General features: G+C 27.4%; 1 protein-coding gene across 1 annotated transcript; it reads right to left on the reverse strand.

Moving 5' to 3' along the window:
* Positions 1-790: 790 nt before the first annotated feature.
* LOC129980493 (mitochondrial genome maintenance exonuclease 1-like) lies at positions 791-17,321 on the reverse strand. The gene is made up of 4 exons (XM_056090816.1): positions 16,213-17,321; positions 7,812-8,028; positions 6,679-6,811; positions 791-1,072 (listed from the first exon to the last, which is right to left on the reverse strand). The coding sequence occupies exons 1-4, from the start codon at positions 16,880-16,882 to the stop codon at positions 914-916; spliced, it is 1,179 nt and encodes a 392-aa protein (XP_055946791.1). The 5' UTR covers positions 16,883-17,321; the 3' UTR covers positions 791-913.
* Positions 17,322-17,429: the final 108 nt, after the last annotated feature.

Raw genomic sequence — 17,429 nt, forward strand, 5'->3', positions numbered from 1 at the left:
TTGTAAATAAAATCGAATATATCAATAGAAGGTAAAATATTTGTTATTATAATACACATAGATAAAATTTATTGTGTATTAGAATAAAAAATAAATTTAATGTATCATACCATAATAATAAATCATACTTATATATCATATATAATGGTTATACTCAATATTTAAGATAAGATTATAATTATGCTAATTATTACTTTTTAAAAGATTAAAAATATTACAATAATCAGAATGTTTTTGAATTCAAGAAAATCAAAAAACATGAGTCTTCAACACAGAATTAAAAACGAACATTTATTGAGCATGATGGTATTTCTCAATGATAATTAAAATAAAATAATAATCTAATGACAAAGCTCTTTGTTGTGCTGTTACACATAAAAAAAACTATCATGAAGGGGAAAAAAATTATTTTAAATATCATGAAGGGGAGAAAAATTATTTTATGCTTCAAGCACCTATTACTTTCGCTATGCCATTAATTTATGAATCGCTTCTGATCGAATATATCATTAGAGAGAAATATCATTATAAATAAAATCCAATATATCAGTAGAAGGTAAAATATTTGTTATTATAATACACAATAAATAAAATTTATTGTGTATTAGAATAAAAAACAAACTTAATGTATCATACCATAATGAAAAATCATACTTAATATATCATATATAATGGTTATACTCAATATTTAAGATAAAATTATAATTATGCCAATTATTACTTTTTAAAAGATTAAAAATATTACAATAATGAAAATGTTTTTGAATTCAAGAAAATCAAAAAACATGAGTCTTCAACATAGAATTAAAAGCGAACATTTATTGAGCATGATGGTATTTCTCAATGATAATTAAAATAAAATAATAATCTATTGACAAAGCTCTTTGTTGTGCTGTTACACATAAAAAAACTGCTAACTTTGTTGACTCTCTTCCTTTTCTGTTAATTCCCAATACAACTTTACACGAGCTAACCATTCCTTCCAATAGCGCATCAAAACATTTTCATCCATAAAATGGGCAGATGCTCTGCTTCCATCTTCATAAGCTACAACAATCAAGCCTTTGTTTGCCTGCAAGAAATAATATGTGTTACAAGATTATGTGACTGATATGTTTTACAAGATTATGTAAATATGAATTCTTCAATTATGCAAATTTTTCTTTGGATCTTGAATGTTTTATTAATATCATATTAAAATATCATTTATAATTCAAATTTATCTTAAGGAGTATGTACACACTTGAAACTTCGAAAATCGTTCAAAATATCGAATATTTTTTTATTACTTAATAATGTTCTCTGGTCCTTTAGCTTTCAAACGATACCAAGATGTTGTCAATATTCGAAATATTTCTCGAGTTATAATTATTTTTCTTGAGGTTCTTTTCATTAAAAACTCTAGTTTCGGTGTTTTTAAAACTCATTTTATGAAGAATGATATTTTTTTCACTATGTTGCTTCATTCAAACAATCATAACTCAACAAGAAATGAACCAAATACAGTTATTTATATATCAAAATAATCTGTATGAAATAGCGGATGTTTTGTGCCTCAATCAAAGTTTTATTTATAGAAATAAATTTTTAATAGCTATTTAAAAGTTAAAATTACAGAAAAAAATCTCGCTTTTTCTATTCATCGTTGATGAAAAAATTGTTTAAAAAAAACTATATATTTTTATAACTTGATTGAGGCAGACAACATGAAGCCTAATATTAGACATAATTTCCAAGTAAAATTGTGTGTCTTTACAAATTAGAATTTAAGATATCATGTTTCAAAAAATAGCTAATTAGCTCATTAAATATTAATTAATTAATAAATAATTAGTGTAATATGGTTTTTTTCACTGAAATGAGTTTAAACATATATTAATGACCTACTGTGAAAAAACTGGATTTTTTAAGTTAAAATTTTTTTTTAAAAATCTTCTAGTGTGTACGTACACCTTAAATTATTTGAAATCAAAATTAAAAATGTTAATAAAGTGGGTTTACTGTGAGTCCTTATTGATTACAAAAACATATTATTACCTCCTTTCTTCATTCCAAGACTTTAATGAAGTACAATGTCTTGAATAATTTTTTTTTATCATTACTTTTTTAAAAACACATTGCATAAGAATATAGTTATTGTTTTACGATTATTTTGTAGCTTTGAAATTTACCTTTATCTTGAAGTTTCAATGCAAACTACAGGGTGGCTCACAAGGTATGCAGCGTCTAATATTTCAGACAGAACACATCAAGACGAGAATTTTGATGTATAACATGTGGGATCCCTGAATATAGCTTCATAGTCTAATTACACGATGAACGTTAATTAAAAATCCGACAATTTGTTTTCCAAATTATGATGCACACGACGACTGTACAACATAGAAGCTTTCCTAGGTGATTATGCAAATTTGTGGCAACCAATGAGATTGAAAGTGCGACTGCAAGTGAATATGAAAATTTCCGCCATGGCATATAAAGCTAGAAAACAGTTCTGAAGAGAATGAGTCGTGCGTTAGTCGCTAAGAAATTACTGTGTACTGTATGTAGTCGTTGTGATTCTGAAATGAGCAAATATTTGATTGTGCATCGTCTTTTTATCCTATTCTTGCATGATATAGATACGATAAACGATTGTTGGTTTATGAAAAATGGTCCTAGACCTCGCTGTATTCAGTGAAACACTTTAATTAGACTATGACGTTACATTCGGGGACCCCTATGTTATGTATCAAAATACACGACTTGACGTGTTCTATCCAAATCTGTAATACCTTATGCATACCGCTACATACCTTATGGGACACCATTAGATACTTTGATACTTTACTTTAGATACTTTGTTGTTTATTAAGACGAATAATTTTTTCAGATCAAGACTGAATCAATTCAAATTTACCTTATCAAATTAATTTCAAATTAGGCAGAGGTCCATTACACAAAAATGAATAAAACTGCAATTATTTTTGAAAATTTATTTTTTGTATATTATGTGTTTCAAACTATATAATATACCAATACATATCACAAACATATATATAATATTGGCATATTATATAGTTTAGCACATCTTCAGATGCCTGCTGATTTTCCCTAAAATAATGAAATTAAAATGCAAGGTGATTAAAATTAAAACACCCCTACTTTGAGCTCTTTATACAGCGAATTACTCAGTGTAAAGGCTCCAAAATTGGTGAACATACTATTCAAGACAAAAAAAATTAGTTCCAGAAACACCGACAGATGGCGCTGTAGAACAATAAAAAGGCTGAAAAGACTCAAAATACGCATTTGTAATACATTTTATTCGAACGTATCAAACATTCAATCACAAAGACCTTATCGATGCTTCCCTGCTTGTTCAACTGCGGATTCTAATTTGTGACAAATTAGATGTATATCAAATCTGCCAAGGTTACCGGACGTCCTCGATAAACATGATTTTTTAAGTATCCCCAATGCCAAAAATCGCAGAGATTAAGATGTGTAGAACGAGATGGTTAGGTTGCCGACAACGCACGACTAATTATTCTATCGTTAGTAAAATGTTGTAGAAGAAACTGCTGTACAGAGAGTCCAATGTGTGGAGACGTTTCATCTTGCAGAAAGGCAATTGAATCAAGACATTGTTGCTGTTGTATTTGGGGTACAGTAAAATTTTTGAGCACGTTTCCGTACCTGCTGGTCATTTGCGCAAATTCTAAAGTTGACGAAACTCTCGTAGTACAGCAGCAGCATTTCCTTTGTTTTCATAAAACAACTTCACAGGCAAAGCGCGAAGCCATTGTTGATAAGAATGGCTTTTTCCCAGCTTTATCTCTTTTATGCCTACAACAATAGCAGCAAAACAAGGATTTATGCTGATTTTTGTGCTTACAATGCGAAATTGCAGTTACGCTGACAGTTTCAGTTACTTCACTTTTTATCTTCTTTTTTGTGTGTGATTATTTGTATCTTTTTAGCATGTTTTCTGTTGTACAATGCCATTTATCACTGTTTCTGGAACTTTGTGTGTGTGTGTGTGTGTGTGTGTGTGTGTGTGTGTGTGTGTGTGTGTGTGTGTGTGTGTGTGTGTGTGTGTGTGTGTGTGTGTGCAATCCATCACCCCATGTCTTGAATAGTATGTTCAACAATTTTGGAGTTTTTACACTAAATAATTTACTATATAGTGAGCTCAGTGTAGAGGTATTTTAATTTTGATCACCTTTTATCAGAATTTGATCAGTTTTGAATACAAAAGAGTGGAATTTTTATTTATTCAAAATGTTAGTGTATCAAAAACACCAGAAAATGAAATGATATCATTTTTCTAGAAATGTGGAAGTTTATTTACAATTTTATGGAAAATGTATTGTTGAATTCAATATGAGAAAGAGAAAAAAATTAAAATATTTATAATATATACATACACACATGAAAAAAAAACACAGGATATTTCGCTAAAATTTTGTGTTATAACAAGATAATTTACTGAATAGTGGCAACTTTCAGTAAACTGCCATTTATTTTTTAAAACATCATACATAAAAATCCTACCGAACCAAAAATTGTTTAAATTTACTGCAAAATCAGGAAGTTGTTGTTTCTAATAGCACTTGTCATAAACAAGCCCGCTGACGAAGTCGGCGCTTTTTAGCCAAGGAATTGGGCGTTTCTTGTTTTTTAGTAGCGTCATCTAGGGACAAGAGTACGACTTAGCATCACAATCCTTTTTTAAGGTACGGACTTCATTCATACATTTCATTCACTCATCACAAATCGTAATTTAGACCTGAATCAAAGAACGATCCCCTCTGATCCAGTATCCCCATAGTATTGTCTCAACTTGAAGGACTTTGTGGTCATGACAGATTTATATGTGCACTAACTACCACATACACAGGGTGTCTTCGGCCGGCGGGATTCGACCTCACAACCGAGGGATGCGAATCCAACGCCCTACCAACCAGACTATTCTGGTCTAAATCAGGAAGTAATATAAGATGGCCTGGAAAGTTTTGTATTTTGAATAAGTAATAATTTAATAGTATTCTGAGTTAACTTTAATTAAAATAATAATTTTCTTTACTGCATTATACATATATTTATTTTTTTGCTGATTTCATTATTAAAACGCTTTCAATATGATATATAAACATAAGAGCATTTTCTATGTGCTAAAGATTTACAGGTTGGAGACAAAAGGATAAAAAGAGTAGAAGAAAATGTAAGCAATGAGAGAATTCCAGCAGAGAATCTTCAGAATGAGCAGATAGAACTATAGTATTAATAACAACAGATTAATAATAACAACAGTATTAATAATAACAGATTAATCAGTATTATTTCATCTATACTCCATTTCATATTCTAAACCTGATCCAACTATTAACTTTAACTATTAGAAATAGATGTATGTTTCAAAATGTAAGAAGGTTTTAAATTATGTAAATACTTATATGTTACAAAAATCAATAAATGAAATGTAAAAAAAAAAAAAGTATGCCAGCTAAAGCTCTATTTCATTTTCTGTTCCTATTGGTTATACCTATTAAAATAATTTTAACACACTAACATTTTTAATAAATAAAAAATTCATTCTTTTGAAAAGATAACTGGTTGAGTTAAGATATTTAGAATTTTATTATTTTATTAAAATTCTATAGGCACCTGAGGATGTGCCATCCGCTCATTAGATGGTCTTCTTTGAGGTATCATTGAAATAATTTAAAATAGAATAAAATAATATTATTCAGATTTGTTGAGTTTTTCATTGCTTAAAATGTTAGAGCATTAAATATGAGTAATAGACTGAGAAATATTTACACTTTGCAGTTTTTCAAAAACACATATATTAACTCAAGTAATAATAGAATTCTTGTATTATTTAAAGCATTTTTCTAACTACTTGTTTATCTCTAACAGTTTAAAATTAGTTATTGGGACTTGATTAGAGTGTACACACTGAATATCAAAATATTAGAAGCAGAGCATTTCTGTGACAGTCACATAACATGTTAAAAGACATTATGGAACTATGCTATGCTTTTCCTCAACCTTTTTTTTTAAAGATAAATTAGAATTTCCTTGCATCTTTTATAGTACAAACAATTTAGGCAAAATTTAATCAGTCACAAATTTATAAACCAAAATGCAGAAATAAAATACAATAGTAGAAAAGTAAATGGAATTATCATTAATTGATGTAAGAGATAAAGAGAAAAAGATACATGTGGTTTTAACATAGAAAAATAACAAGTAAAGTTTTTGATCACTAATGTATAAATAAATCAGTAAAACTGTTAAAATATAGTTTTAATGAATTAAAACTGGAATTATCTCTGAATTGATATCACAAATATAAATTGAATACAACTGAAAACTATGGGGCACAAAATAAACTGAAGTTAGTCTGTAGAACTAGCTCAGAAATGATATTATCATTAAGGATAAAAATTAACAAATTATTTCAAAATATTACTTTGAAATTAAAAAAGAACAATCTTATACAAAATTAAAGGAATAATCTATATTTTATGTTTTTAAAATATGTCAACAATGAACACATCTATGAGAACTTATCATTTGGCAAGTCATATATTACATAAAAGTTCACTTAAAAAATCTTCATTGGATAAATCAGTATTACTTTTCAAATACTAAAAGTAAATATTTTTTAAATTTTCAATCATATCTTACCAAATATTGATATTTAGGATCAAAATTTAGAGCTCCAACATAGGCAGCAATTTGTAGAGGATTATCAAATGTGCTTGAAAGAGTAAGTTTCTTTTTCTTTGATGTTTTCCAATCTATCACAACTAAGTTGTTCCTGAAAGATTTGTACCCCAAATTAATTCAATGAATAAAATTCCTTACAGATTACTTTCATGAAATTAAAATAATTATCATTAATATTTCATCAACTGCTACAAAAGCTTGCATACCTTTGCAACATTCTAAATTCTTTTAATATAATAAATATAATGAAATTATTTTTGATCGCATACTCCATTAAGTGCTCTTACACTTTTTTTTTTTTCATTTATAATCTTATTTCAGTTAAGAAAATATTCCAAGTCTTTGTCTTTGAAGGAAAAATATTGTTAGAATCCCAAATGTACACTTAAACATCTAAGATAATTAAATAAACTAATAAAACTTCAGTAAAGATTTGACAAGAAAATGTTAAATGAAGTTAGATATGAAAATTTAATGAAATGTTTCAAGTTGAGATACTTTCATGTTTAGTATTTATACCTGATGTTGATAAATCTAAGAAAAGAACGTTAAATGTCTCCATGACTTCAAAATTCATGTACAAATGATCACATTTAAGGTTAGGACTTTAAGAAACTATTTTTTTCAGTAATGATGTTTTGCAATTAGCACTGGCAACTTATTACAGCATACAGGTTGTAATAAGCACTTATTATGTATTTAAATAATTTTAAAATTAAAAAATCAATCTTGTTCTCTAATCTAGAATATTAAATCAGTAATCTATCCTTTACAACAATAATATAAATCTTTACACTGTTATGCTAGCTATAAAACTAAGTGTCTGACAAAATAACTATGATGCAAAATTCAAAGTAATTTCTTTATTCTCACATTAAACTATTACATTAAAAATAATTTCTATGTATACTGATTCAGTACTGTAAAATTATATTTAAAAAATTATATTTGGCAGATTTCTGAAAAATTCATTAATATATAAATATACTGAATTCATATTTTTAAATATAAAGATACACATCATTATATTTATAAAAAAAGACAATTAACACCTTTTCAATACAAATTCAAAAATTAAATTGGAAGCTTACTTGTATCGAGCAAAGCAGTCTACAACTCCTTTGTATCGCAAAAATGGATGAGTGATTCTTTCTTCTAGAAGTTTGATATCATTAATAGATGGAAATATTCCTTTTAAACTTTCCCAGTGACCAGCGATGGCTTTTTCTATCTCTACTTCAGATCTAGGAACTGATGCTAAGTAATTATTTATACAAGTATGAAGAGTTTGGCCCTTTAACAGGATTTCTAACAAAAGAAGGAAACAGAGCCTGATAAACAACAACACTCAAATTATTATTGAATAGCAAATTCAATTTATTTTTCAGCATAACATTTTTAATTAATTGTAAATATCTTCCATTTTATACATGATTTTCTTATATTTCAGCATATTTAAAGTTCATAAAGTAATACTTATACAAAACTTAACAACATACAGATATTAACATCATTTAAAAAAATTGATCCATGGAAGAATCAATAAAAAATGTAGTGCAAATACATTAAATTGCTTAATAGACAGATTTAGGTATTTTGTAACCTTAAGCTATGCACAATATAACCACTTCCTTTAACAAAAATTTATTTCATATTTATATGGATTCCTTATAACGAAATTACTTATTTAAACTTAGTAAAGAAATTAATGGTTTATTTTAGGCTGTATTTTTATTTTAATAACCTTATGTATTTTATAACCTTTATTTTAATAACCCTTATTATTTATTTCATTTCATGACTGTATAGCATCCACATCCCTACATAAGATTAGCAGATGTTTGATGTTTATAAATACTATAAAGACAACATTAAAGCAATGAAACAGATAAGAACCTGATCATCTACATTTGATAAAGTGTTAATATTACTTTTAAACTTTATAATTCAAACAATTTGTATTTTTTGCAAACTTATTTTTTCCGCAATTAAGCTAATAAAATTTTATTATTTTACCATAATTATTATTGTCCTTGGTTTGGCTGTTTGGTACAAAATCTGTCATCTGCTCAGTCTAAAGAAAAAGTTTTATAAAAAGTAAAACAAAAATTAGGTGCTCAGTCTATGATAAGACAATTAAATTAACAGTAAATTTGCCATCTTTATTTTAGTTTAAACAATGATAAGCAATTGAACAAATTTCATCACATTCAATTACTTAATTAGACTGAAAATGTTATCTCAATCAAACGACATTTGAATTTGTGACTTTCTGGTAACTATAATTAAACCAAAATTTTTCTAAATTACCAGTTTAAATTAAAACATAATCAAAGAGCTAAAACCACACCTATTAGGTGTCACTTCAAGCTAAATACTTCTAATGAATCGATTTTATTTTGTTTATCTATATATATTAAGTATTCTATTCAGGGTATTTGAATGTAATTAGAAAATTTTAGAGAGATTATTAATTAGTTAGGTTATTGTCCTGTTTTGAAGTTAAACAAAATTATTTTGGGAAAGACATAATTCTGAATCACAGCCAATATACTACGATAATAGAAAGGATTTTGATTAAGCAAACACATAAATTTGATTTATATGAATTTGTTTCATATCAGTTATTAAATTATATAAGTAATTTCTGATTTTCTATCATCAAGTGAAGAGATTTTAATTATTAACATTTTCAGATAGTCTAACTTTTATTAAAATGTCAGTTTAGTGTTAACGAAGTATTAAAAATGTATAAATACCTCAGTGATGAGTGATATAATCAGGTTCCTTCCATATATACTAATAATATAATTATACAATACTCTTTCTTTAAAAAATATCAAAGCAGGGCTATATTAAGCATCCTTAGGGACACTTACATAGTACACATCTCTGGGCTTCTTTCTTGCCCACAAATTTCAAAATCAGATATCTTTAATTGATTTTCATTTTGATCCCTATATAAGAAACTTTAACTCTATGAGTCTGGCAAGTATGAGAATTCCAGTTTTGAGCTGTTTTTTGTGGATAAAAATAGAATGGAATTGTCTGATCTTTCAGAGAAATTATAGCCAGCGACACCCACTACGCTGTAATTGAAATGTTTAATTTGTGGTTGCTGAATTTATACTCATGCATGTTTTAATGATTTTAGATACATTTTTTTTTTTTTTTTTTTTTTTTTGTATTTTACTGTTGCAATACAATAAAGAGAAAATTTTAAAAATAAAATAAAGAAAAATTCATTAAAAATAAAAAAATACTACAATCAAATCACCTTTGGATATTTTCAAAAGTGTGTTTTCTTACTTATCAAGCATGAAAACGTTAGTAATAAAAATAAAGTTGGTATTTTAAGTTGTTTTTTTTTAGAATCAAAAATACCATTAATATGGTATTTTTTTTATTGTTATTTTTTAAACCTTTATATAAAGCATATAAAAATTATCATGAAGTCTTCAATGAAGTAGTAACAAAATCTTGAGAATGCTAGCTTGTTTTTAATTATTAAAGTAAAATCAGGTATGCTTTTATTTGAATTTAAAACTTACCAATAATATTTTTATGAACTGTGTAGATATAGAGGAATATTAAATAAGGTGTTAGTGGCTTGAAAAACTGAAAGGAACCCTGTGAAAAGGTTAAAAAAATGTACCATTAAAATTTATTATTTTGCCAACATGTCTCTAATTTCCAAATAACAGCAATAATATTTGTAAATAAAATTTGTAAGAAAATCCCTTCTTTTCTGTATTGCATATTGAATTCCTTAAAACACTAATTTAGTAAAGATGACTTTGTAGAGTATCTTAATACAATTCAATCTTATTTTGCTTTTTCTTCAAAAAAAATTCTTTATATTAGCAGTTAAAGTACACCATTAGAGAGAAAAAAATGCTCTGGCGATATTTAGCAATATATATATATATATATATATATATATATATATATATATATATATATATATATATATATATATATATATATATATATATATATATATATATATATATATATATATGTTACGGCCAAAGCCCGAAATCGGCCAATTCGCGAACTGGCTAACGTTGCTGTAAACTTACCGGCCAATGCCCGATCTTTTCTTCATTTCGGGCTTTGGCCGGCCAATTCGCGAAGTGGCGTGGGACGATCGGCCAAAGTAGAAAGAAAGGAATCAAGAGCACACTATTAAAAAATTTTATCATCAAGAGCACATTATTATTTTACACACTATTAAAAATGAAGTATTTAAACATACTTCTGTGTACTGCTTTTTTTTAAGTACAATTGTTTCAGAAACGAGTTCAAATATAAGTGGCACCTCCGAGTTAAAAATTAGCTTGTAATATAAAAAAATATGATCTTGTGTTATTCTGTTCTCATATTAAAGCCATAATAGAAATTATTCAGTGAACATATATGCTGTAACAACGTGATAGTGTGAAGATTAGATTTGCGCCCTTCAAAATGAACGAATTATATCTTTAGCAAAGGTGTTGTGCTTCGTGTATGAATACAAAGTCAAATTGAGTAACTCAATTTTCAACTATCTTTAAGGGTGATCCTTACTCTTTTTCTGCTCCATGGACCTAATGTTAAAGATCCCAGGTCACATTGTCTCCCGAAAATATTTTTGCAAAGGCAAATAGCAAATATAAGGGCTAATTGAAACAAATATAAGGAAAAATAGTTTTGTTGTTAATATCATTTAAAGACATTTCTTTGTTGGCACCATCTGCAGAATTTCACCTACATGTCCTTATTTATATTTTATACATAAATGTCATTATATTTATTTACCACTAGTCGCCTTTGGCGACCAGCCGGTTCGCAGTATTAATGATTGCTAAAATTTTCAATTAATGTAACTTGTTTTCTTAGTAGCTTTTTCTGCAAAAGATTTTTGAGCTTCATATTTTGGTACTTATATGATTTAGTCATACTTTTATGTAGGCCTTAAACAGTTCTGTTCATTATACTACTTATCACTTCCTCTAATGTTCTGTCAGCATCCATAAAATTTCTACTTTAAATTAAAGCGGAAATGTTAAACTGCTATTCAATATAAAAGCTTTTCATACTGAAGCTAACCATGTCTTTTTTTAAATATGAAAAAGGAAATCAGAGTCGTTCGGCAGTGAATTTATATGTGCAGTGCAGAATAATTTATATAATATCTAAAAGAATTATTCAGCAAAAATTTCTCTGATTCATCGTAAAATTGATTTTCAAAAATTACTTTAAAATTACTTTCAAAAGGCTTAAATGATGCAAATAAAAATACTTTATTTTATTTCAGTCAATAAATGAACTTGTGAAAAAATTACGAATTTTAAATTTTACACAGTCCCAAGGAATCCTATTCTGCGAAATACTCTTGATACTTCAACTTTTAAATAAATAAATAAACGTCCCTATCTTCTGCGATAAATCTGACCGCTTTATGAAGTTTTTATGTATTAGTTTTAGAACAATCAACATTTTTATAATCACAGGCCAATCACTGTCGAGAAACCCTGACAGAAGATTAGCGTATCTTCATTGAGGCAGTCGGTGAAGTAGTCTAAAATCGCCAGTTTTTATAGAAGGGCGATATTCAAATTTAATAAATTATTCAGTCTTAATGAATGATTTTATTGATTGGAGTTCAACAATTTTTATTTAAGATATTGGTGTCTCAAGAATATTTTGTTAATTATGATTCAAAGGAGAGAGGACCTATGAAAAAATTGCCCCAAATTAGCTGATGGTCGCTGATTAGAATGATTATCCTAAGTATATTAAACCATGTTTGACAAATGAAATTGTTTTATTGAATTAGTGATATAAGTATTGTCAAAGCTCATAGAAAACGTTTCCTCCTTTTACTTTTCAGAAAATATCTTATTTCATTTTTTTTTTTTTTTTTTTTCATTTTATACAGACACTTGCCGAAAATTACAATTTTATTTATTAAATTTGCAATAATAGGTGATTTATCTTTTAATTTAAACTTCTATCAATGTCATGGCTACACGTTGATAAAAGATATTTTTTTTTTATTTGACGTGCTCATGCAGATTAAATTTCATTTTTATTTTGAGCGAAATATATTATTGAAAAATATGGTTAAAATATTTCTTTAAAAATTCGTTAAAAATCTAAGCATAATTTATAAATTAAAACATTGGTATCATTGAAAAGATAATATTTTGAGCTTTAATTTGATGCAAAAATCGATTTTGTGCTGTAATATTTTCTGAAGTTATAACGACAAAACGTCGAAATTACCACTTAATTTTTAATTATTTAAAATTCTAATTAAAAATTTAAAAAAATAGCTTCAAGGTGCACATTTCCGATCTCCAAGATATATATATGCCAAACACACACAATATGTCCATACACACACAGATTGAGCTTTATTTATAAGTACAGATTATCACATCGGGCTTTGGCCAAGGATTCCTGGCCACTTCGCGAAATGGCCAGCCAAAGTAGAGTATACAGTATTAATTGGAAGTACTTCGGACTTTGGCCAAACTTCTTGATTGGCCAGCCAATTCGCGAACTGGCCGTAACATATATATATGTATAGCCATCAATTGCTGAAATGATCATTTCATTCATTCTCATAAAAAATTCTATTACATAATTTTGTAAAATTCTTACAGCAATTGAAATTGGAATCTGAATTAGTAGCTTTTAAATATTTTCTATTTAATATCATAATTAAGACATAATAAATTTTATCCCAAACAGCAAGATTTTTGAATTTTTATAAAATTGGGGTTTTTGACAAATTAGATAATAAACATGATAATATTGTCTGTATTTTTCTTGCACATGTAAACATTTCTCAATCAATTCACAATTTTCCAACTATTTTCACAGAAGTTTCTTCAAAATTGAAACTGACTGCATCAAATTTTACTTTAGTTCTAAATTTTATGCAACAATTACTTTTAATTGATAGTCATCATATTTTTCTAAAATGTACTAATTGTGAAAAGTAGAGGAAAGAATCGATAATTGTCAAAAACTTTTATTTAATATCTAATTGGGAGTTTTCAGTAAAGCAATAAATTTAAAGAAAATGATTTGTAATTATATAAACTATCAGAAAAGAAAACACGAGCAAAAAGATTTCAATAACATATTTGAATAATTAGTGTCAATAAAAATAAATAAATAAAGGGAAAGGAAATAATTTTTTTTTAAATTTATAAATATATTAAACATTTTAATATGATATGCATAAAAAAAACTGAAAAATTTATGGAAATCATAATAAAATGTTAATAAAAGCTAACCATTGAGTTTAAGTTTTCTTTACTTGATAAATAATATTTCATTTCCTCAGTTACTGTCTGATGTGTCCTTTTCCTTTGCATACATAATGAAAAACTTGCATATCATAAATTTAAAAAGCTGCTCCTAAATCATTGTTAAGGGTGGCAGAACCCCCAGAAGGAGCATGTGGTTTGTTCATCACAAAATACCTTTCACCCCTTAAATTCACTTAAATATTCAAAAGCACCTGAGTCAGCTCATGTTGAATGGAGAAATTTCAAGCTCATGGGATTAAATAACAAATTTAGAGAAATTGAAATAACAAATTATTTCATTTTGAATCACTTTAAGAATTAGTTTTAACATCTAACCTTTAAAAAAAAAGTAATATTTTTTAAAAATTATAAATTTTTTATCATAATCTAATTATAATATCTTTAAATATAAGATCAAGCACATTTTAAATTAGGAAACTATTTTATAACTTTATAATTATAAAACAAAATTAAAAAAGTGGAATTTAATCATTTTATTAGAACAAACTCAAATAATTGAATGAAAAACCCAAAATTAAAATGCTTTTAAAATACTACAAGACCTTGAAAGACAAGAATACTACTAGAATATTACTATACGAATACTGCTAGAATATTACTATAAGAATACTACTAGACTATGGTGACTCCCAACGACTGAGAGTCCCTAGTTGTTGCTTATTTTATAATCCAGTCCTGATAAAAAGACGAAAAAATTTCTTATGCAAGTTTGATAGTATTAACTAACAAATGATACTAATTGTATGTGCATGAAGTTTATTTTTGAACCCTTTTGAGCTTATATGAACTTCTGTGAAAGTGGAGGAATACACATATTTTTATTGATTTCATTATATCAAATCAAAAGTATTAATAAGGCAGAATTTTATATATGGCATGAACACTCCATGCTCTGTTAGTAAGGGACATGCAATAAAGAGACAACTTCAGTAGGAGGATGGGAAATCAAAGCATCAATAAACAAATTCCATTCTATATAACTACAATCTAATTAATGGGGTAATTACTTGTGGTGAAAAGCTTATAAGCCAGATAACAACTAGAAAACATGAGCAATTGCTTTTGTATTGTGGTCTTGTTACTCAACTTTGAACTACAAGGTCCCAAGTTCTATCCTCGCTCGTAACAATCCGTCACATTAGCAACCTCAGGCGATGAACCTTCAACCTTCGTACAGCTGTTGTGGTGCCATCTACCCACAGCAATCCAAAGTCGTCAGACTTACTTGACGCAGCAACACAAAGCTGTCAGACTCACTTGGTGTAACAGCAACCACTTATCCACACACGCTCGCCATAATGTTTGGTGCTTAAATGGGTACAGGCACATTTGACTCAACAGCTAATACACCTCCACTCAACAGTCATATTGTTCGTCTCACCTCCAACTCACTGGAGGGAGAATACTGTGGTGAAAAGCTTATAAGCCAGATAACAGCTATGAAACACGGACAATTGCTTTTGTATTGTGTTGTTACTCGGCTGCAAACCACAAGGTCCCAGGTTCTAACCTCGCTCATAACAATTCGCAACGTAGTACCCACAATTGAGTATTGTCTTAGTACCTACAATTGAGATAATGGGTAATTTCCTTTTGAATGGACTTCTTATATGAAGTATTATATAAAGGATCTATTTTATAACAGCAAATCTGGTTTTTTTTGCCAAATAATGACTGATTCTTTATGGCTAGTTATTTAAGAGATGGAGTACTAGATTTTTCAATTTATTTTCCCATTGCTGATTTTCTATAATCTTAAAATCTAAAAACAGAAATAATTTCCATATAAAATATTTCCCACTGCATAGATTATTAAAAAGTACAAAAAAATTTAAACAACAAATTATAAACAAAAGTTTCATTCCATTATGTAAATTATATAATAAGTAAAAAGAAAAAAAAAAAAAAAACATTTTTTTAGAAGACAACACTTTTTCAAGTAGTTCCATTTTAAAAAGGATAAAAGACATTGCTTCTTTAACATTTTTTAATATTTTGACCTTTAATATTTTTGGAATAAATCAAAAAGCTGATATGATCTTATCAAGTGCAGATATCTCTAAATGAATTCTTCATCTTATAACATTAAAATCAAAGTTCGGCCATAGATTTATTATTTGCATTTCATTACACACATTTAGAAAAATATAAAATAAATTTATACCTTCCTGATATTTTTGAAATCCTTCTTCACCTAGTTGCTTAATCATATTTTCTTTCCAACGTCTTAAAATTTCTGCCTGTTCTTGCGGCATAGTTTTTTCAAGAATTCTAGAAACACTAGGTACATAAGTTTTGCTTTTTTCTTCTAATATTTTTCTCAGTAAATTGATTTCACTTATTTCTATATCAGAGCTTAGAGCACGAGACTGTTCATTCAAAAGGGGGAACTTTAATAAGGTTTGATGAAAGTCAAATTCATTACTATCTTTGTTGGCATCTATATCTACAGTCTGGGCTGACTTAGAGTCACCTTTAGGATCCAAAATTGGAAAAACTGTTTGATTTTGAATTATAGTGCTATTATTTTCAAGAATCTTTTTAATGGTGTTACTGCTTTTTGGTGATTGAAGAGGCCCATATAGCATTTTAAATTCTAAGTTTAAGTTTTTAACTACAGTGGATGCCTCTTTGGCTTCTACAATTATTGGTGAATCTCTTGAATCTTTAGGAAAATATTTTTTTGTAACACTCAATTTTCGTTTTTTTTTATTTTCTTCTTTTACAATCTTATCATCACCATAACCATTAGCATCAAACCTACAAGTTCGACGAAACAGCTTTAAAAAATTAAGAGAATTTTGAAAGTTAATTAATTTTCTTGGTAGTTCCATCTTGTAAATGAAAAAAAAAAAAAAAAAAACACGAGAGTAAAATTAAATTGAGCAATTACTATAATTTCATTTCGGACATTTGCAAAAACTAAAAAATATAATTATACACTTCAGGCGAACACTATTCAAAACTGGACAATAAAATAACATCTATTATAGACGAACGCGAACTGTCACTTTCATTTGATGGGGAGAAAAAAAAAATCCTTTGAAGGGCTATATCAGTCTATCAATGTTTATTAATTTTTCTTCTTTGTTTTACGTTATATTGTATTTAACAGCTAATATTGAAAAACAAATAGAAGCAGTTTTTGTGAAATTTAAGCTTCTTTTAAATTCATATTTAATAGTCACATATAAATTGTTTAATTATAGAGACAGAAAAAACAGTCATCTCATGAGCATACCTTATTTCACATTATTTACATTCACTACATCATGAATAGCGGATATTGCCACCATTAGAAAAAAATCTTGGTTGTCAAAAAAAAAGAAAAGAAAATTAGCACTACTTAAAAAAAAATTAAAGATTAGCTGTAGTTCGAAA

This window comes from Argiope bruennichi, chromosome 8 (assembly GCF_947563725.1).
Source record: "Argiope bruennichi chromosome 8, qqArgBrue1.1, whole genome shotgun sequence".
NCBI classification, from domain to species: Eukaryota; Metazoa; Arthropoda; class Arachnida; order Araneae; family Araneidae; genus Argiope; species Argiope bruennichi.